This window comes from Paramisgurnus dabryanus, chromosome 11 (assembly GCF_030506205.2).
Source record: "Paramisgurnus dabryanus chromosome 11, PD_genome_1.1, whole genome shotgun sequence".
Classification (NCBI taxonomy): Eukaryota; Metazoa; Chordata; class Actinopteri; order Cypriniformes; family Cobitidae; genus Paramisgurnus; species Paramisgurnus dabryanus.
In genome coordinates this window covers 7497992-7521019 of record NC_133347.1, presented here as the reverse complement: position 1 = coordinate 7521019, position 23028 = coordinate 7497992, and the positions used below count along the sequence as shown (strand labels likewise).

The 23028-nt window shown below is 37.1% G+C and overlaps 1 protein-coding gene across 4 annotated transcripts; it reads left to right on the top strand.

Annotated features, from left to right (window-relative positions):
- The first annotated feature begins 891 nt into the window (after positions 1-891).
- Positions 892-22998, top strand: LOC135730456 (low-density lipoprotein receptor-related protein 8-like). Of its 4 annotated transcripts, none has more exons than XM_065248401.2 (12): positions 892-1224; positions 2469-2843; positions 3926-4045; positions 5716-5841; positions 5921-6092; positions 9743-9958; positions 11934-12052; positions 12251-12390; positions 12469-12610; positions 17009-17083; positions 19032-19186; positions 22017-22998. In XM_065248401.2, exons 1-12 carry the CDS (start codon positions 1110-1112, stop codon positions 22071-22073), a joined length of 1812 nt encoding a protein of 603 aa, XP_065104473.1. In that variant the 5' UTR covers positions 892-1109; the 3' UTR covers positions 22074-22998. The 4 variants fall into 4 exon arrangements, with proteins under 4 accessions (XP_065104473.1, XP_065104476.1, XP_065104475.1 ...); XM_065248404.2 differs by having other exon boundaries at positions 19032-19205; XM_065248403.2 differs by having other exon boundaries at positions 893-1224; positions 19032-19205; positions 21962-22998.
- The last annotated feature ends 30 nt before the right edge of the window (positions 22999-23028 follow it).

Here is a 23028-nt window from a genome sequence, read left to right as displayed (position 1 = left end):
GCAAAAAAAAAAAATATACAAACAAACAAATGAACACAGCAGTCTTTGTGTTTTCCAAATAAAATGAGGTAAGTAAGGAGGGTTTTTAAAATATCTACACTTGTGGATAAAATATTTTGTAGGTTCAAAAATGATTTTTTTGCACACTTTTATATTTTTTATTTATTTATTTACATTTATTTAAAGGCAAATGTATTCATTCCACATGAGGAGATTGAAATGGCAGGCTCAGCACAGTATAACCAATAAAATCATTTAAAAAAATAATAAATAAATACACATTTTAATTCATACATGAACTTAAATAAAGAGTAAAAAGAAAAAGAATTAAGAGCAATATCACAATAAAACATATGATAATAAAAGATCAAGCAGCAATTCATGGCACTCTGTCGTCTCATTTTAGCAAGGGCTTTGGAAAAGCACTTCAAGTTATTTTTGAATATAATAAGTAGGTGGAAGGGATTTGTATGAATTAAATATTTTGCCGATATTACAATGTTATTAAGCAAAAAAAATTTAAAAAAATGAACACAACAGTCTTTGTGTTTTCCAAATAAAATAAGGCAAGTAGGCAGGGGTTTTAAAATATCTACACTTGTGGATAAAATATTTTGTAAGTTCAAAAATGATTTTTTTGCACACTTTTATATTTTTTATTTATTTATTTAAATTTTTTAAGGCAAATGTATTCATTCCACATGAGGAGATTGAAATGACAGGCTCAGCACAGTATTAAATAATAAATAAATACACATTTTAATTCATGAACTTCAAGTCATTTTTGAATATAATAAGTAGTGGAACTTGTGGAAGGGATTTGTATGAATTAAATATTTTGCCGATATTACAATGTTATTAAGAAGAAAAAAAATGAACACAGCAGTCTTTGTGTTTTCCAAATAAAATATGTGTAAAGTATCCTAAACTGAAATCCAGATGATTCTGGAAAATTTGTATAAAAATATATATGGTAATTTTCTTCAGAATAGCTATTGGAGAATGAACATGGGGACAATTCCTATATACAAAATTTGATGTAGGAATTTGTTAGAAGGGTAAATCTCATTTAAAATGTTGAATTGTGTTGGATATTATGTAGCGTGCACATGACGTCATTTCCTCGCGACAGCGCACACCTAGAGGACGCTGAGCAAAGCATGGAACACCTTGGTGTTTTATTACTAGTGTTGATGAGTTTATTATACTTACCTTTGGCAGAAGGTAAGGGATGATGTTTAATTCTGTTATCACAACATTGCATATGCACGCGTCTTTATATGTTACTATATCACTGTTGTTCTCACGCTGCACGCTTCGGTTTGCTGCCATGTCAGATTAGACAGGAGGAGCAACTGTCATTCATTACATAAAGTTTTGATATTCCGAGTTTCCACGTGCAAGACAAAAAATATGGCATAGAAACAAAAGTTTAGCTTTACTTATATGATAAATTAGTTGACTGACTCTTATTTTATTTTGCACACAGAAATCCCGCAGCGCGTTTAACATTGTGAAAGGTGATTCCACGTGCGCGCATGACAATACTACTGTACTCCTATAATGATCATTGGTGACGATTATAAAAGTACCGATTTGGTTAAGAAACAAATTGTAATGTAAATTAAATGCATGCTATCACTTATATTGTAAAAGACTTAAAAAGTTGACCAACCCCAGATGAAAGTTTGTTTGTCATGGCATTCAGCCTTTTTAAATAATTTCCGGCTATGTTAACTTAACATGACATAAGCTATTTATTATTCTTATAATAAACAGATATCCTTATTACATGTTATTCGCAAATAACTGATTCAATCTGAGAAATGTTTGAAATCCTCCAGGGGGAGCCATCATGGCACTGTTTAAAAATAAAAAAGTTTTTTCCTTCCTTTTATTTTTTATGACTTTATTTAAATGTGCATACAACTGGGAGACCCTAAGGTTGGTTGTACAAGTATCCTTGTTGTATTTTGAAATAAGCTTGTTGTTATCCCCTAAATTTTTGTTATACCAATAAAAAAAGTTACAGGTTTTTCCTAATTTAGTTTATTCCAGATTTATTTCTCATTTTTACGACAAATAGTAGAGATATAAACAAAACAAAAAAACAGTAAAAAATAAGGAAATATAGTAATAATAGATAACAGGAAATGCATGAATGCATGTTATCATGATTTGATTCAAAAATTACTTTTCAAGCATGTCGCTGTTAAACATGTCTTAAGCCTAGTCCCAGACTAAAATGCATGTTTGAGTTGTCTTAACTAAAACACCTTGCACTGACACATATTAACATTTATAAGTACCATTTTTTGGTCTCAAGATGCACCCCAGTAATGTTTTTTGTAAGGTATGTTTGTAAAAACTACTTAGATGTCCTAATAAATCTACAATACACATTTTCCATGTTTGTTTCAGCAGGATAATAATTTGTTTACGCAATGTTTTATTATTTTTGTTTACAGTGTTTGCAAGTGTTCAGAAGTGTCCGAGAGAAGAGTTTCCATGTAATAACCACAGGTGTATATCTCTGAACCTACTCTGTGATGGTGTGGACCACTGCGGGGATGGAAGTGATGAGATTTCATGCTTTAATTGCAATACTGGTTCCAACCACTGTGTGGTAGCAGCACCTTGTATTCATAATCGCAGCATCTGTGATGGCAAACCCGACTGCCCGAATGGAGCAGACGAACAGTTGGATAAGTGCACAGGACTTCATAAAACAAAAGTATGCTCCAAGTCAGATTTCACATGTGCTAATGGAGAATGTGTGCCTATTTCATGGAGGTGTGACAACTCCAACGACTGTAAAGATGGCAGTGATGAACTAGGTTGTGGTAAGATGCTCCAGTAAAATTTTTCTGGTGCAATGAAATGATTTGTGACCCAGTCTGTGAAACCACAGCTAAAGTCATTTTTTTGTGATTTACTGCATAATGTAAAGAACATTCTGTGAAAAATATAACTTTGATATATTTAATATTGACTAAGTAAGGTCATGTCAAAGATTGAAATAAAAAATCCATATTCTCTGTGTAGTGTTGGATAATATCAGAAATCTAGACTTTTTAAGCACACATGCTAAAATGTTCGCTTAACATTAAATGCTTATATCTACTGTATGCGAATGTTGATTCATACCAAAATGGTTTTTTACATAGTTGTGTTTGACACATGAAAAAGCCTGGGTTACGTATGTAACTGTTGTTCCCTGAGAAGGGAACGAGACGCTGCGTCTCCCTTGCCAAACTTCCTGCGTCCCTGAAACGCCTTCTTTGGCAATAAGTCAGATAGCGATATACTTTCTGGCTCCCAGGTCACTCTGTCTTTGCCGTTAAGCCTCACCATTGGTTGAATTTGATATACACATTCAGACGCACTTACCCCTGGAGGCGTCCCCAAAGTGTCACCGCAGTGCGAGTTCCCTTGAAATGGAACTGTAACAATGTATCTTAAAAGGTTACACAATGTAACCTTGCTCTCACTTGAACACTGCAAAAACCCAAGAAAATAAGTTTAGTTTTTAGACCAAAAATTTTCAAGAAAATTTTTCTTGAATTTAGTGTTCAAGAAAAATGTTCAAGATTTTTTGCTTACCCCATTGGAAGATGTTTTGCGTGTTTTATGCACAAAATCACTTAAATGTGATATTTTTGGTCCAAAAACTAGACTTATTTTCTTGGTTCGTTTTGCTCATCAAGAAAAAGCATCTTAATTGAAGAATTTTTAGATATTTATACTGAAAACAATACAAAAATACTAAGAATTGTTCTTCTTGAAAATAATTTTTGCAGTGCACATTTAAACAAAGGTGTGGGAACCATGGTACATGTATAGCTTAAATGCAAAATCACTTTGAACAATTTGCATGAATGTAATTGTATTTTATTTTTGCTTTGTTTCTGTGTTTCTGGTGTAGATATAAATGAGTGTAAGGACGATAATGGGGGCTGTTCCCACCTTTGTGTAGATCTGCCATTAGGTTTCATGTGTGACTGCCCCAGTGGCATGAGGTTGGTCAAGGATACACACTGTGAAGGTAAGAAAAACACTTTTAATTAAAGTTAAACAATAACACGAAGTAATCCAATATGTGTTTACCCAGGTTTTTCTCATTATGTTGGAGGTAACTGACACAGCAAGGCCGTAACCTCATCTTGAACATTGAAGGGGAACAAAACATTCAGGGCTATATATGTGTACATATCAAAGTTTCTGATTACTAGGAGTGGGGACACGTCCCAGTCAATGTCTATTGTGATTACGGCCCTGCTACACAGACCATCACAGTTTTCAAGTCATATTTATTTGTTAGCTTGTATATTTTACAGTGTTTCATTGCTTCAAAGCAGCTTTACAAGAAAGGTTAAATTGGGATGCGCCTTCAATACCTTAATTATAATTTGTATCATCTGATAGCTGAATAAATGCAAGGTTTTTATTGATGTATGGTTTGTTAGGATTGGATAATAATTGGCCGGGATACAACTTTTTGAAGATCAGGGGGTGAAAATATTGAGCAAATAACCTTAAAAGTAGTCCAAATTAAGTCCTTAGCAACATATATTACTAATTATAAATACTTTTTTGGTATATTTACGGTAGGAATTAAAGGAATATTCCATTTTCTTAAAAGAAAAATCCAGATAATTTACTCACCACCATGTCATCCAAAGTGTTGATGTCTTTCTTTGTTCAGTCGAGAAGAAATTATGTTTTTTGAGGAAAACATTGCAGGATTTTTCTCTTTTTAATGGACTTTAATAGAGCCCAACATTTAATACTTAACTCAACACTTAACAGTTTTTTTCAACAGAGTTTCAAAGGACTATAAACAATCCCAAACGAGGCATAAGGGTCTTATCTAGCAAAACGATTGTCATTTTTGACAATAAAAATAACAAATATACACTTTTAAACCACAACTTTTCGTCTAGGTGTGGTCCAGCGTGACCTAACGTAAATGTGTAGTGACGTAGGGAGGTCACGTGTTACATATATAAAACGCACATTTGCCGACCCTTGTAAACAATAAACTGACACAAAGACATTAATTAGTATCAGTTGACATAAAACAACGTCAGAACGGTCCTTTTCCAACACACTTTTAAACACTGGGGCGGAGTTTCGCGTTCGTCCTCTGGGACCTCTTGACGTCATGACGTATTGCGTGGGGTCACGCTGCTGCATCACGACCGGATTTAAACGAGAAGTTGTGCTTTAAAAGTGTATATTTGTTATTTTTATTGTCAAAAATGACAATCTAGATAAGACCCTAGATTTTTGCTAGATAAGACCCTTATGCCTCGTTTGGGATCGTTTTTAGTCCTTTGAAACTCCATTGAAAAAAACTGTTAAGTGTTGAGTTAAGTATTAAATGTTTGGCTCTATTAAAGTCCATTAAAAAGAGAAAAATCCTGCAATGTTTACATCAAAAAAACGCATAATTTCTTCTCGACTGAACAAAGAAAGACATCAACATATTGGATGACATGGTGGTGAGTAAATTATCTGGATTTTTCTTTTAAGAAAATGGAATATTCCTTTAACTAAATATCTTCATGAAACATGATCTTTGCACCTCCTGCAGCAAATAAAATTGCCCACCCAGGACATCTGCCAGCCCACCCTTTTATAGCTTTTATAGTCACTGGCCCTGGGTTTAACCATACTGTTTTGTTTTTCTCAAATACTCGCTTTTTCTTTTAGATGTGGACCATTGTCTTGATTCAGATGTGTGTGATCAGATTTGCATCCATTCCAATGAATCTCTTACATGTGAGTGTCAGGACGGGTATGATCTGACCCCGGGGACGGGCCAGTGCAAGGCTAAAGGTGAGAAGGAGGCTTTGATGTCATTGTACAGTTAGGATGTTAAAGATTGGTGGTGTCTAATGTTTATGGCATTGCGCAGGTGGTGTTGCTCATATTGTGGTCTCCACTATTGATGGTGTTAAGTGGATGGACCTCAACGGCTCCGAGGAAAGGAGCATCACAAATCAAACGGGGACACCAGGACCTCTTGCAACGCATAACGCAAAAAACACACTGTATTGGGCCAGTCCAGACGATGATGTAATCTACGGGTAAAAAAAATCATCTTACATAATGTATAGAACAGTTTGTCAAAATATTATATTATATTATTATATAATATTGATATCTTTAAAGGTATAGTGGAAGATATCCCAAATTTTTGAAAAGAACCGCCCCACTTAAAAAAAAAAAAATTGCACGAAATATATTCAACGCGAGCTTCAATGAATGGCTGAAATCATAGACCACCACACATATACACCTGAAAGTTTGCATCTGCAGAAAGCGAACCTAGGGATGAGCACGTACGACGGCCTTACGTCAACATATCACCAGAATGATTGACAACTGGGATGACCAATAGTCTTGGTGATCCACCTGGAAAAAGAAAATCTTCCACTATACCTTTAATATTGACTGACTGGGTAAGGTCATGTCAAAGTTTGGAATAAAAGTGAAATCAATGAGTGAAATTAAACTTTGATGATCTCATGATTAGGTTCGATGATCTTGCAGGTTTATTCAACTTATACCTTAACAAAATTAGACACATCAGACCAAGAATATGGATTTTAATATTTCTCGTGCAAGGGAAATAATCAGAGAGCGTCCCATAAGGTTATGCTCAGGTTATCGCTCTCTGATTCTTTCTCTGCAAGCTCTTTTTATTTAGGTGAGTTGACACCCACAAAATATAAGTCAAAAACAACAACATGAGTTATGAATTTAACACGTACACACACATCTAAAAACATCTTAAACTAGGTGAAAGCTGTGTGTTAACTAGATGAGCAAACACTTTCCACCACCCCAAAACTCTGAAGGATTGGGGGTGATAAGATTCAAAGAGAACAGCACATACTCTTTTTATCTTATGTTGCTGTGAGAAAGTAGAAACCATTGGTTATAAAGAAACATATCCATAAATGGTAATAAATAAATAATTTTCTATAATCTCAAGACTATGGGCCCTATCTTGCACCCAGCGCAATTGACTTTTATTTTGCACCGGCGCACAGTGGGTTTTTCCCTCCACAGACGCACGTCGGCAAACTAGGGAATGAACTTGCACTCCCTGGGCGGTTCAGCGCAAAAAAGGAGGCGTGTTCCGGCGCAAACCATCCCTGATGCTATTTTCCAGTTTCAAAAAACAATTGCACCACTGACCAAAAAAAACTAGTCTAAAGTCAGTGGCGTGTTGCGCGTGGTTCATTATGCTATTTTAAGGGCGCATGCTTGCCCATAATGTATAGCGTGCACAACGCGCACACACTTTGCTTTTTTTAATCTACGCAGATGCAACAGTTATTTTTGCAAATCATAAATTGTTACAATAAAAAATATTAACACATGAGATAAGGGGAATCATAGTGGTGAGCATTGTGGTGATAGTTTTTATTTATTGTGTGGCTGCGTTAAAAAATTCTCATGCAAATAACGATTAAAATATTTTCATAAGTTTGTTGTGTGGCTGTATTACGTTTATTTTATGTAAATAATAATTAAAAAGTTTTCATAAGAAACCTTAATGTATATGAACTTGATTTGTAAGTTTACTTTGGGGTTGGACCTTGCTTGCGTTTCTTGGGTCCGATTTCAAAGCCCCCAAACCTTTTCAGCGGTGAGGGTGAACGCAGCGCTGTCCCCTGCTGCCGTCAGGTTCTGTGTAGAGGCAAATCCACCTCCCGTTACACGGCGTACCCGATTTATGCTGGCAAGCTTGGGATTCCCCCATCTCCTGACGACGGGGATGCCAGCTGATGAGACAATTGTGGCTATTTCCTCCAACGCCTGTTTAACCGACGCTGATTTGGGCTGGTTTCTCCCATCCCCATACAAAACAACTTCTCTGCCTTTGACTGCTCTTACAAGAACGTTGGTCTCCACGGCTGTGAACCGCTCCTGGCGTGCGCCTGGTAAATCCGTCATAGAATAATAGAAACCCGCCATGGAACTTGCATCCTTGCGTTTAAAGGGAATGTTGGATAGCGTTCTGATTGGTTTATTTGATGTTATGCCCAAACCACACCTATGGATAATTAACCTACTTCAGACCAACCCCTTATTAATTTCCACCTGGCGCAAGAGTTATTTCTCCCACCGGGAAAATAGCAACAGCGCCCAACATCCGCCCACAAACTCAATTGCGCTTCGCACTTGCGTTTCAGATCGTTAAAATAGGGCCCTTTATCCTAGATTTCACAGACAGGGTCACAAATAAACTGTATGTTTTTACTCGAAACATCCCTCCCGGTCAAAAAACACAATTTTTGTGAAACTTTGCAGCGAGATTGTATCATTTTGCATTAGATGAACGCATTAGCCAAAAAGCATTCAGTTTGACCTCAAAAGTTTACGCCTGCTGTGAAAGGAAGGATATGTCTAAATATATATTCATTGCAACATAAACCACAAGCAAACAGGTGACAAAATACTTTCACATGCAGAGACAGATGTGCAGCAAAAAACGTGCAAACGTTTGTACAGTGCATAGTGTACTAAAGGTTAGAAAGATGCCACAAAACTGTTCAGATGCATTTAAGATGTATATAGTTAAGCTGTAAATAAATCTACATTACACCAGCTTGGTTACTCTTGTTAAAGGTACAATTTGTAAGATATTTGCAGTAAAATATCCAAAAACCACTAGTCCGGTTTTATATATTTTGTCCAGCTGATTACTAACAATATCTATAATGTTTTCAACTACTTGTAAATTATGAGAAAATTGCTGCCCTAAACAGTGACACGGGGCAGTGCAGTCGCCTGTAAATGATGTTAATATCTACGTTACTCTTTGTTACCGCCTTTACTGACGTAAAAACCACATGACAACAGTGTCGTGGACAAATGCGGAAGTAATAGCGTCTGTCGGGCCACTCGCTTTTTTTATGATAAGTTTGTTCATCTGAACACTTAATTCTGTGCTGTGTTAACAAACCATCATTTTGGACTAATACTGTAACATCTATGACTAACAATTGCATTTTGAACATTACCTGAAACCTTACATAATGAAAAAAAAACAGATGTCATCAAACACAACATTTATAAAACTTGATTACTTTACCTCATGTGTAACATGATTTCTCGTTCCCGTCTGATTGATGGGCATCAGCGTTTGAGTTAAAGACAACAAATTCCATCAGTCTACGCTGCGTCGGAGCGTCATTAATCTACGTCATTGTTATTGATTTGATCTGGCACCCTCTAGCGACGTGGGTAATACAAATTGCATCTTTAAAGGCGCTCTAAGCGAATTGACGCGTTTTAGACCATAAAACATTTTTTGTTACATACAGCAAACATCTCCTCACTATCTGCTTGCTGCCTGTCCGCTGATCAAACTGTAAAAAAACGCGATCTCTGTAGACAGCCCAGGCTTCACAAACGGCAATAACAACATAGTGGCCAAACCTAGCACCACAAAACAAAACAAAGTGTTCCAGCCAATAAACGACAAAAAGGATTTGGGGGTGGGGGTTGGGCGCGTTCATGAAAGCACGGAAGGGAGGGGGAGGGGGAGGAGTTAGCTACACTCCGTCTGTTTGAAAACAATTCAAACGTCAACAAAAACTAAAGTCTCGCAGATTCGCTTAGAACGCCTTTAAGTTATCAAAATGCTGAAACAAAGTGACCTTGTACCTTTAATTTTTTTCTGATCTAGAAGTTTTTAAATAGTATTTTCTGTATGTTCCAGCATGCCGGTGGACTCCAGTGACCACAGATCTTCGGTGTTGATAAAGGCCTCCACTGGCATTGTGGGATTGGCAGTGGATGAGATCCACGAGCATCTGTACTGGGTCAGCACCAGTACACACGGTTTACATGTGGTCTCACTGAATGGCTCAGATCAAAGTCAGCTCATCTCTGGGCTCTCCAGACCCACTGCAGTCGCTGTCCATCCTCTGCTAGGGTAGATGCTTTGTTTTCTATAAATCACTCGCATACATTTACAGTCATGAAAAAGACAAAAATGGCATTTGTTACATAATTAGTGTATTAAGACAGTGTATTAAAAGTTTAGTTCACCCAAAAATGAAAATTCTGTTATTATTTCCTCGCTCTCGTGTTGTTCTAAACCTGTATGAGTTTCTTTACTTTGTTGAACATAAACAATGATATTTTGATAAATGATGGTGAACATAGGGCTGTCAGAATAATTACATAATCGTGTCATCACGATAATTTGACCTCATTGCAATGATTTCAGATCACCGCAATGATTGCACATCTCTCTAAAAAACACAAGGGGGAGCTGCAGCGCCTGTATAAACAAGATCGTATGCGATTACTTTTAAATGTGTGTTATGTGTATTAATATTTACTGCCAGGTAAACCTTGCAAAATATTTAATTTGAAAAAATCACAACAATCTAAGAAAATTATTTCATAAACAAACATAAAATGTATGAGAATTAAATGTCAAAGCCCTAAAACAAGCAATTAATCGATTAAACAATTAACCGTCAGTTAACAGTACCATTGACTTTCATGTTATTTGTTTTTCGTACTATAGAAGTGAACTTTGTGTTTAAAAGAATAAAGAAATTCGTAAAGGTTTAGAACAACACGAGGGCGAGTAAATGATGACAAAATTTTCATTTTTGAGTGACCTATACCTTTAAAGTCAACACAAAATCAATGAATTCTTAGTTCTAGTTTTAATGTGAAAAGAGATATAAGACAGGATATGATGTTACATTTAGGATGTAAAAAAGTGAACTTAAAATGCAGAAGATTTGAGATGACTGTTTCAATGTGAAAACCGATATAGGACAGGATATGATGTTATATTTAGGTTTGAAAAAAGTTTAAATGAGGCTGCAGATTTAAAATTAGCAAAAAAAGAACTTGTGTCAGGGAGAAAGAGAGAGTATTTTACATTTTGATTAAACTTTTTTATTATTTATTAATGCAATGCACAAAATGACTGCCTATTGATTTTATGTTGTCTTGGTTGCACTTTACAATAAGGTTGTATTTGTTATCAGTTAATGCATTAGCTAACATGAAATAATAATGAACAATACTTCTACAGCATTTATTAATCTTAGTTCACGTTAATTTCAGCATTTACGAATACATTTTTAAAATGTATTTAAAGATGAACTTACATGAACAACTGTATTGGCATTAGCTAACATTTCAAGGAGTAGTTCACCCAGAACTTGATCATTGTCATTTTTATTAAAGGGGACAGAGAATGAAAAGCCATTTTTACCCTGTCTTTGTTGAATAATGGTAGTCTACCCACATTCACAAATATACAAAAAGTGCTAGACATGCTAAACATCTCAGTCTCATAGAAATTCCTCTTTTAGAAATGTCAGCCAGAAAACGGCCCAATCTGAAAAACTGATGCTTATGACATCACAGGCATCTCACTGCCCCTCCACTTTAAAATAATTGGCTACATTTTTTGAGTGGCAGCAAAGTCAGCCAATCAGTAATGAGATTGCAAGTTAAGCCAGTAGGGGGAGCCAAATATAGGTGTAAAACCACACGTTTAAAATCCCCCAATAGAGCTATCTGAGAGAGGTTTTTAGGAAGCTTCTCTAAGGCATTACAGACCCAAACAAAATTTTTTTTGTCTACATGTCACATCACAAAACAAGGATAAATACCCCGTTCAATCATTCTATGTCCCCTTTAAAACTATAAAAAGTCAATGGGCTCCATTTTTTTGGCTGGACTACTCTTTTAACAAAGATTAACAGATGCTCAAAAACTGTATTGCTCATTTTAAGTTTATATTAGCTAATGCATTCACTGATGTTAACAAGTACAACCTTATTGTAAATTGGCACCAATGTCTTTAAGGTAGTGTGTTGCATAACGTTTGTAATTTGCTTAATCTGTGTACTCGTCTTTTTTGTTTCTATCCATAGACTTTTGTTCTGGGCTGATAGTGGGACGTCTCCCAGAATTGAGTGCGCAAGGGTGGATGGACACCACAGAAAAGCACTTATATCCTCTTCTATACGTCACCCAGTAGCAATTTCATTAGGTTCGAATTTGTAGATGCTTATATATATATAAAATAGATTTGCTGTTTTCTACATAAAGTCATCCTTCATAATGTAAAGAACTTTCTGTAAAAATATAATGTTGATATCTTTAATATTGACTGAGTAGGGTAATCTCAGAATTTGAAGTCCTGTCAGACTTGGTAAAGGGTCATGATTAAGATTTTTTTCTCCATCAGATATCCCTCGTGGTCTTTTATATTGGGCTGACTCGGACCGTCACACCATTTCAAGGGTTGCATTTGATGGAAGACATAGAAAAACAGTTGTAGAATCCAATGGATATCTGGACAGACCGTTTGGACTGGCAGTATTTGAGGTACATTACCTTCGGTTTGTACCTTTGGACACTGACCTGTTTGAAATTTTCTAGCTTAGTAATGTTTGTGTTGTGCAGAGTCGAGTGTACTGGAGTGACCGATACACCAACTCCACTTGTAGTGCAAATAAGCACCACGGTGGCGATCTTCAGATATCCCAGAGACTCGGTCCTGTTTCACCTGCTGGACTGGCCGTCTTTCACCCAACCTTTAATGCAGGTAGGGTTGAATGAATGAAGTCGTAAAATCGCCACTGGCGAGTACTGGAAATAAAACCTGGTGATTGCCAGTCGTCCCGTCCGGTGACATTTTTGTAAATTCTAGGAACCGAGCTAACATATGTTCTTCCACTTAATGCAGGACAGCACAGACCAATCATGATTGATCATGACATCAAGGTATAGGGAAAACGAGTCGAGAACAGTGCTTATTATATATCGCCCCAATGGTACTGTGGAAATGGAAACATTCAGGGTTCCCATGGGTCCTTGAAAATTTGTGAATCTGGGGGGGAATTCAAGGCCCTGGGAAGTTTTTTAAAATATACATACATAGATACAGGTCATTGAAAGTGCTTGAATCTATATTATTCAAGAAGTTTTCTGAAAAAAAAATCCATATTATTCCCTGTGTAGTGTGAGATAATATCATAAAAATGCAAGACTTTTTAAGCACACGTGCTAAACTGTTCGCTTTAAATGCTTATATCTTCTGTATGCGAATGTTGATTCATACCAAAATGCTTTTTGCATAGTTGTGTTTGAGACATGAAAACGTCTCGGGTTACGTATGTAACTGTTGTTCCCTGAGAAGGGAACGAGACGCTGCGTCTCCCTTGCTATACTTCCTGCATCCCTGTAACGCCGTCTTTGGCAATATTTCAGATAGCGATATACTTCCTGGCTCCCGTGTCACCCTGTTTTTGTCGTTAAGCCTCACCATTGGTTAACTTTGATATACACATTCAGACGCACTTAACCTTGAAGGCGTCCCCACAGTGATGCAGCACGAGTTTCCTCGAAAAGGAACTGTAACAATGTATCTTAAAAGGTAACACGATGTAAGCTTGCTCTCACTTGAAATGTGCCCCACATTAGTCCTTGAATTTGAGGGTATTGGACCTGGAAAGTCCTTGAAAGGTCCTTGAATTTGACGTTAACTAAGGTGTGGGAACCCTGCATGGTGCGCAAACACTACAAACTCAACACTGTTTTTTTACAGCTTTTATTGATCTCTGTTAATGTTAGCTGATAGGGTTAGTTGATCATTGTCTGTTAAAGTTAGTTTATGGGCATCAGCTAATGTTTGAAGTTTAAAAATGTTTGGGTTAAGTAAGAGATAAGATATAGCCTGTACTTTATCCCGCTTATTACATGGCTATTTCCTCGTAAGTAAGGTAAGGAACATTAAGTATTGATTTTAAATATTTTACTTGCCAATTTTGAACAAATGCAGACCTTCCACTAGGAAAGCCCGTTTGCTTGCGAAGACAAAATGTCACAAATACTGCCGGCTATTAGCAAGTGTGGCAAAAAGTTAATTTTAGGCCTGGAGTGAAACACAAGGAGATGCAACATGAGCTTCTACAATGGGCAAAAGAGCACCAAAACAAACCATATGACGTGTTAAAGTATTTTTAAAAGAATAGATAGATGTGTATGGGTAACAGCTTCTTTGCCACTTTGACTTCGTTTGACAGCACTTACAACAGTAACTTGTTTCTGAGCCTCTAAAATTAAAATTTTGTTTCTCCTTCGTTTCTTCTTTCCTCTGTCGTTTTAGCATATTTGCATGGTAAATAAGTATCAAGGATCAAATAGGTTTGGTGGGTGGTTTTGAAGCTGAACACTTTAGCTCTCAGCATTTATGGTAAATTCACACTAGGGATCAGCTTAAACTACACCCAGCTTCTCATTTACTTGTTGACATTTAGCATTGTGACGGTTGTCATAACCACTGCACCAAGTGCGACTGGGTGGTGTACATGTCACAAACTGTAAAAAATATAAAGCACAATCTCGCCCAGCGAGATGGTCAGCAGACTTAGTTAATGCACTGTTTGCAAGGGGAGGCAACTGATATCAGTGATGACCTGCTGGCTAATGCAATACATTCTCTTTTGGTCACTCGAAAAACTATCAATCGTTGCTAACAGTACACCATCAGAACACATTTTCAGCACTGAAACATTATAACCCCAAAAAGGTTCCTCACTTGAACCGTGTGTTGTTTTACGGATGGAAGTGCTACAATAAACCTTCAGATAGGTGCTGATCCCGTGGGTGCTCCGGGGCTCGGCTCGAGCACCCATCGAAATAGCCAAGCACATCAGGGTGATTCTCGCGAAATTAGACTTATGAGGTGTCATGAAACATTTTGATAAAAAAGTAAATGTTATTAAAATAAGAAGCATACAGTTACAAACATCTCTTCATGTACTATTTTGGACATGATTTCAAATGACATCATACAAACCAATTTTGTAGTTTTTTCCACATTTAAGAGGAAAATTTTCATTACCGCAACGTGTCCATGACTGGATTTGGCATGGAAATATTTATGATAAAAAAATAAAAATAAAAAGCTTCAGTGCATGTTATACTATAAACATTTACAGTAAAGAAACGTGGTATTTGGTAATCATTGGTAAATGTAGAGACAATAATAAGGAATATAAATGTGTCCAAGATCAATTTTCTCATCCTCCGCAACAATTTTCAATCATTGTTTAAGCCCTTAAGGAACTAACATTTAAAAAATTTAAAAATAGGGACATAATTGACTTTCACTCAAGATGGCTACCAGTAAGCAGTTCTTATTTTTTTCTCCAGATAAAAGTTGAAATTTTGTTTGTCATGGTACCTAGACAACTTTTTAGTTCTCATTACCGAAACATGAGTTTGTAAATGCATATATTTAATGTAATATCATGTTGCGGTAATGATAATTTTTGATAATGATAATCTAAAAAATGTAAATAATTCTATAGGAAATATTTTTAAATATTTCTAAAAATAATGGTTATAGTAAGTTCAGACCATAATCTTAAAAATGGCTTCAAGGGCTTTGTAAAAATTCTGATCGCACCGCTTTCCTCCTACTTTTCAAAGCGCCTGGGCACTGCGAAACGTCTGTCGTTGCCAAGTAACCTAAGCATTGCTTGACGTTGTGACGAGCACCCACCGGCCGAAAAAGAAATCCGCGCCTACGAAACACGCATGTTTGTTAAGAAACGTTTATCTGATCCTCGTTTACATTTTTTAAAATATATGTATGCATTATATATATAAGCCTATATGCATCAATGCGTGCATGCACATTTGAACATTTCTCAACTTTTTAAGCGCCAACACAGGCGTCAGCCAATAAGATCGCCTTATGCAGAGCCAGCCAGTTATGTTTATGCAAGACTAGAGAACAGACGAGCATGTGTTGCGTTAATGCTGACACCTCATGTGAATGTAATGTTAAGTGTAATTTATAGTCATAGCTTACGTGTAGGCTGCGTGTAGCTCTGCATAGCCGGACGCACACATTTGCCAAAATTTTAACAACACATCTGAAGAAGCAGCAGCAGCTTGTTGTGAATGATTTGAGAAGACTAGCAGTGATGGATGTAAATAGACAGCGACTTTTTTACAGTTTGAGTCAAATCACTCCTCAGCTTGGCTCTCTGCACCGCTTCCCTAAATATACACGCCCATATTTTTGCTGACCACTGTGTCGAAGCAGCACTGTAAATACAAAACAGAAGTCAAAAATATGTGCAATATACATATGAGGATGTTTTTAGATGAATATGCACAGCTACAAATATTTAATCTTTGTCCCACATAACTAAACTTTTAAGTGTATAAACTTTGTTGTGTACAGAATAACCAAAAAGGACATAGGAGACGTAGGAAAAAACAAAACAATAAACACAATTAAACTGAACAAAACATAAATTCTTAGCCAATTTATCCATGTTAAAACCTAGAAAACAACGTCAGACAGGCAAATATCGTGGTCTCGCGAATCCTGTTGCTTCGCTCCTGAAATGCTCCTGGTGGAAGACAGAACAAAACCGAATCGCAGCCATAACGCAACGTAGATGCGTGCAGTGTAAATAAGGGGTCAGAAAGCAATCATGCAATACATGCTGTACAAAATTAGATTTATCATGACAAGCTTGGGATGTAACAGATGGATCATATGGACAACATTTATTCTAGTTTTAAGGTGGTTTCTTAACTATTGTTGCCAGTTGCAAAGCATTGTGTAGATGCTTACGTGCATTTTACTTGCTTAATGTAGCTGTGTTATAAACCTCACCATTGGTTTCTGTGGTAGCAAGGTTATTTTCCAGCCACAACACTTGTTGCACAAATAGCTGTCCTTTTGCAGCAGTTACTTGTATAGTAGTTTATGTAGCTCAATATAAAACAATGGGTTTGACTTTAAACAAACGTCTGAAATGTCTGCATTAAATGCACTCCGTACACGCTGTGTTTTTTTTTTTTTGGTTGCAGTTAGTATGAAAGTGTCTGTCAAATGCATGACTGTAAATGTAAAATGCATTGTAAGCACACTTTATATAATTTTTTTTTTTTTTTACATTTTATTCTTTACTTTCAGACAAAGCTGTGCCTTTATCAGAAACAAGAGGCCTGCTGTCTGATTCGGCTTTTACGTGGATCCTCTCCTTGACTGGTTGGTTTAACATCTTTTTCATGCTTAATCATTGTAATTTGTGAAAAATGTTTACTTTATCATTTCTCAAAATTGCACTGTAATAATATTCTGATTTGTTTAGTTAATAATCTGCATTAAGTTTTTTTCTCCAAACCTCTTTAACTTGCTGATATCGGACAAATGAATACATTTGAGCACATGAATGCATTAAAAGCTCGACCAATCACAGTGACAGAGAGAAAGCCAGGCACTTGTTAAACAAATAATAGGTGTAAAATTTAAAGTGCATTACACAACCTTTTGCTGTTCTTGGCTGTGTTGCACACCAAAAATTTGCAACAGTTGTATACTCATCTAAAACAATTTTAATCTTTGAAAAAAAATGGTTCGGTCTGATCTTATCAGTTTGAACATGGTTTCTTTCACTAATCTGTCAGAATACAGTCAGCATTTGCTGAGAGTATCTGGCACAAGGAAGTTTGTAGGCATTTGAAACTATTAAAACAGACTTTGCATTCACACAAATTTAAGTGGGGGTTTTGCAAAGTTGTGCCTTCAAGGCGTAAACCTAGTCCCAGACTAAAATGCATGTTATGTAACATATCTTAAAATATATCAGTGCTATTGTTTTGTCTCAAGTTGCACACGTCACTTATATAAAGCTACTTAAATGTCATCATTTAACTAAAGCCGGGTTCACACGGCACAGTTTTTATCTGTCCTAGATAAAAGATGCTCATAGTGAAACATTATTGACAATTTTAATGATTGTAGCTCTTAAACCATGATCCTTTGTCGTACAGTAAAAGAGATTCAAAAACGGCAAATATCACGACCCACATCTACTGAGTAGCCAAATGACGTATTGATTGTATGTTTCGCAATTGTCATGGTTCAGTATTACTGTAAATACCAGCCAAACTTCCGTTTACATACAAACTTGCAATCATCCATGATTCACCTTGCTGCCGTTGTTTACAACTAGTGCATCTTGATGACTCCTACCCAAGTTTATTAGATTCATGGGCAGTAAATAGTTATTTAAAACTAAAATACTAAAAAACTCTTCACTGACATATATACAACACATTTAAAGCTCACGTAACACACGCTGTTTCTGCATTTCTGATATTAATCTGGAGTACCTATGGAGTAGTATGACATCCTTTATATCTCTGAAGAGTCTTTAGTTTAATCAGATTTATAAAAGAAAGATTAGCTTTACCGAATCTTTCCGATAACGTACGAAAAAATGAAGAAGGAGGAGTTATAACACGGGAGGAGCGAGTACGAGTCATGCAACACTATACAACACTGTTTTAACTTATGATTCAGTACATGTTCGTGTCATTTATATAATATACACGCGCCTATTTCCAACATAAGACAGAAGTCTTACTTACCACGTGTAACTCATCATGAAAATCCACCACATCAAACACACACGCAAAACTCCGCTGCTAATCCGGATAATAAACTATATCCATTGTTTCCATAAGGCTGGATGTCTTCTCCTTACATCCAAAAACACACTTCTTGTTGTGCCATTGTTGACTTTTGAAATTAAACAAAGCTGAGTGGCGTGATAAGCTGTTAGCAAGCTCTAGCGTCTCCCGCTGACTGACGGCTGGGCGGGGTTTTCCGGGGGAAGTTTTCCGGCGGAAGCCCATATAAAGAAGTGATACGTATCGAAAACCCCTGAAACGTCAGTTAGAACCGTAATCGAAAAAAATTAGCCGAAACTTGTACGAACCCTGGCGAAGTGCATTCGGCACAGAAATACTCTGAAACACGCCCAACTGCATTTTTGACACTTTGCCTACGTTTAGCATGAGGAAACAACTCTATAACTGTGTTAATAAGTCAGAATGCTTGAAATACCATTAAACCCCCCCTTTAAAATACCTTTTCTTGTTCTGCGTTTTTCTGACCTTCCTGCATATCTGTATTTATTGTTGGTCTGTAGTGTTTCTCAGCCTGTTGTTGGTGGTGGCAGTGCTGTGGTGGATGAGATCAGAATTCGGTTTCGCTCGCTCTGTCTCTCTTATTGAACACACGGCAGTCAAGGAGTCTCAGGATCCTCTTCTGCTGGCCGGGCCAACTGTTGTACATGAACACAAAGTAAGAATTATGAACCCATGTAAGTGTCTACTAATGAATGCAAAGCAAGTTAGAATTTTTTTTCAGCCTTCGCTCCACACGTGCATCAATGAGCTTTGGCCGCCCAATTTTCCAGCCTCATTCAGATTAGCAACGACTAGCAGTAGCAGAGCGACGCAATCTTATTGACTTCAATATAAGCTTGGCGACTTTTGGCGACACTGACCATTGGCGACCAGATGGGGCGTGTCCAGTCCTGCGACAAAGTTGTGAAAAGTTGAACTTTATGCAAATGAGGAGCGTCTTCCTTGAGCGACTACCAATGAGAGCAAAGCAGTGGAGTTCATGTCATCCATCTCTCGTCAGTTACTGGAGTGGACGTTGGGAACTGAGTTACTTATTGGTGACTTTGACAAGGGCCAAATTGTTATAGCTAGACGACTGGGTCAGAGGATCTCTAAGCCGCAGCTCTTGTGGGGTGTTCCCGGTCTGCAGTAGTCAGTACCTATCAAAAGTGGTCCGGCGACAGTGTCACGGGCGGCCAATGCTCATTGATGCACGTGGGGAGCGCCCATGTGGTCCGATCCAACAGATGAGCTACTGTAGCTGAAATCACTGAAAAAGTGAATGCTGGTTCTGATAGAAAGGTCTAGTGGAGTCCAGGCCTGTTTTGGTGCCAAAAAGAGGGGCCTACACAATATTAGGCAGGTGGTCATAATGTTATGGCTGATCCATCTATATACCGTATTTTCCAGACTACAAGTCGCTGCGGAGTATAAGTCGCACCAATCAAAAATGCGTCATGCAGACGAAATAACATATATAAGTCGCAGTGGACTATACATCGCATTTATTTAGAAAATTATTCACAAAATCCAAGCCAAAAAACAGATATTTAATCTGGAAAGACGAGTCATTCAACTAAACAATAGAACAGCAGGCTGAATCATTATCAGTTAATTACACGATAAACAATAGCATACAGAACATACCTGGAAGCCTGAATAGGCGAAATTAACAGAACAAACCTAACTGTTATAATAAATGTGTTCAGTGAGGAAAATAAGTATTTGAACACCCTGCTATTTTCTAAGTTCTCCCACTTAGAAATCATAGAGGGGTCTGAAATTGTCATCGTAGGTGCATGTCCACTGTGAGAGACATAATCTAAAAAAATCCAGAAATCACATTGGATGATTTTTTAACTGCTTATTTGTATGATAAACCTGCAAATAAGTATTTGAACACCTGTCTATCAGCTAGAATTCTGACCCTCAAAGACCTGTTAGTCTATCCTAAATTAGATGCACCTGTTTGAGGTCGTTAGCTGCATAAGGACACCTGTCCACCCCATACAATCAGTAAGAATCCAACTACTAACATGGCCAAGACCAAAGAGCTGTCCAAAGACACTAGAGACAAAATTGTACACCTCCACAAGGCTGGAAAGAGCTACAGGGAAATTGGCAAGCAGCTTGGTGAAAAACGGTCCACTGTTGGAGCAATCATTAGAAAATGGAAGAAGCTAAACATGACTGTCAATCTCTCTCAGACTGGGGCTCCATGCAAGATCTCACCTCGTGGGGTCTCAGTGATCCTGAGAAAGGTGAGAAATCAGCCCAGAACTACACGGGAGGAGCTGGTCAATGACCTGCAAAGAGCTGGTACCACCATTTCCAAGGTTATTGTTGGTAATACACTAAGAAGTCATGGTTTGAAATCATGCGTGGCACGGAAGGTTCCCCTGCTTAAACCAGCACATGTCCAGGCCCGTCTTAAGTTTGCCAATGACCATTTGGATGATCCAGAGGAGTCATGGGAGAAAGTCATGTGGTCAGATGAGACCAAAATAGAACTTTCTGGTCATAATTCCACTAAACGTGTTTGGAGGAAGAAGATTGATGAATACCATCCCAATAACACCATCCCTACTGTAAAGCATGGGGGGTGGTAGCATCATGCTTTGGGGGTGTTTTTCTGCACATGGGACAGGGTGACTGCACTGTATTAAGGAGAGGATGACCGGGGCCATGTATTGCTAGATTCCCTCAGTTAGAGCATTGAAGATGGGTCAAGGCTGGGTCTTCCAACATGACAATGACCCGAAGCACACAGCCAGGACAACCAAGGAGTGGCTCTGAAAGAAGCATATCAAGGTTCTGGCATGGCCTAGCCAGTTTCCAGACCTAAACCCATTAGAGAATCTTTGAAGGGAGCTCAAACTCAGTGTTTCTCAGCGACAGGCCAGAAACCTGACTGATCTAGAGAAGATCTGTGTGGAGGAGTGTGTGCAAACCTGGAGAAAAACTACAGGACCTCTGTAATTGCAAACAAAGGCTACTGTACCAAATATTAACATTGATTTTCTCAGGTGTTCAAATACTTATTTGCAGCTGTATCATACAAATAAATACTTAAAAAAATCATACATTGTGATTTCTGGATTTTTTAAGATTATGTCTCTCACAGTGGACATGCACCTACGATGACAATTTAAGACCTCTCCATGATTTTTTAGTGGGAGAACTTGCAAAATAGCAGTGTGTTCAAACACTTATTTTCCTCAGTGTACTTATTAAGTTATAAACATTTTTTAGTTTCTAAGAACATGTGGCCAGACCTATTTGATGTATATTTACTTTGTGGTCTCACACAATTCTAATATCAGCATAGGTGTTTATAAGTGTGCATTGCTTCTCCTCATTTGTTAAGCATGTAAATTAGGATTACTACTTGATTCAAATTTTAGCCTTATTGTAAATATTTTATTTAAATGTATTTGATTTGTGTTTTCAGGATGGCACACAGATTGGTTCAGTGCAGTGAAACTCAATGTGTTTTCCTGTAACAGGAACCTGTCAATCTAGTGGTTGATACCGTGGCCCCATTTCCTGCACTGGTCGTGTAAACGGGAAGCAGAGTGAGGTGGGCAATGGATGTCACAAAAACTGTCTTCACCCAAAATCCCCATCCTGTGTGTGTGTGTGTGTGTCCTTATGAATAATAATAATAATCTGCATTAATAGATAAAATGGAAAAAGTCCAAAATTATGGCACTTATTTTAAGCTTTTTGGTTTAAGTTCTCTGTCTAAGAAGAAAGCTACAAGAGGGTGCATAATGTTTATTTCTGTCACACAAAAGCCTTGAACCATTGTGTGTGAGGTTTATTTATTTGTAGGCCCTCCATATTGTACTGTTCTACTGTAAATCAAAACTATGTTTGCTTTGAATTGATTTGATCTGTAAATCTTGACTTTGTAGATTATGTTTGAGACTGACTCGGTGCAGCAGAATATCACAATAACAGTATTTTAAGCCTTATGTCAATACTTCAATCTGGCCATGTAGTGGCACAACAGAGCTTAGATTTAACATGACTGCTGTCATTAATTTAATGTTTCATTTGTTTGTTTTTTGTTCTCTGTAATTGCTGTCATTTTTGATTAATGGCATTTGATCTTTTAAGGTCAGTGGTGCACAAATTGACAAATTTCTGGTATGTGAAATGTGAACATGGAGACGAAATGTAAATATCCCGCATTTAAAAATGCTGGATATGCCATTGAGTACTGTGGGAACTGTTAGTTTATTTATTGGGTGGGGAAATAAACAAATGTTATTTATTTTGTTGCGGTTTCTATAATGTTTTATTTCCATTAAAGTATTGAGACATTTCGCCATTTAATTTCTTTAGTATTCATAACATTTCAGCTCTGTCACATTCATTTATAATGTAAATGGTACAGTTTTACTTTAGTAGTTTGAATGCTTTCTTATTCATTAACGTTATAATTTGTTAGACTTTGAGAAATAAAACATGAGTTGGAAATTGTACTGGCTACTGTATGCTTTTCTTCTTTTA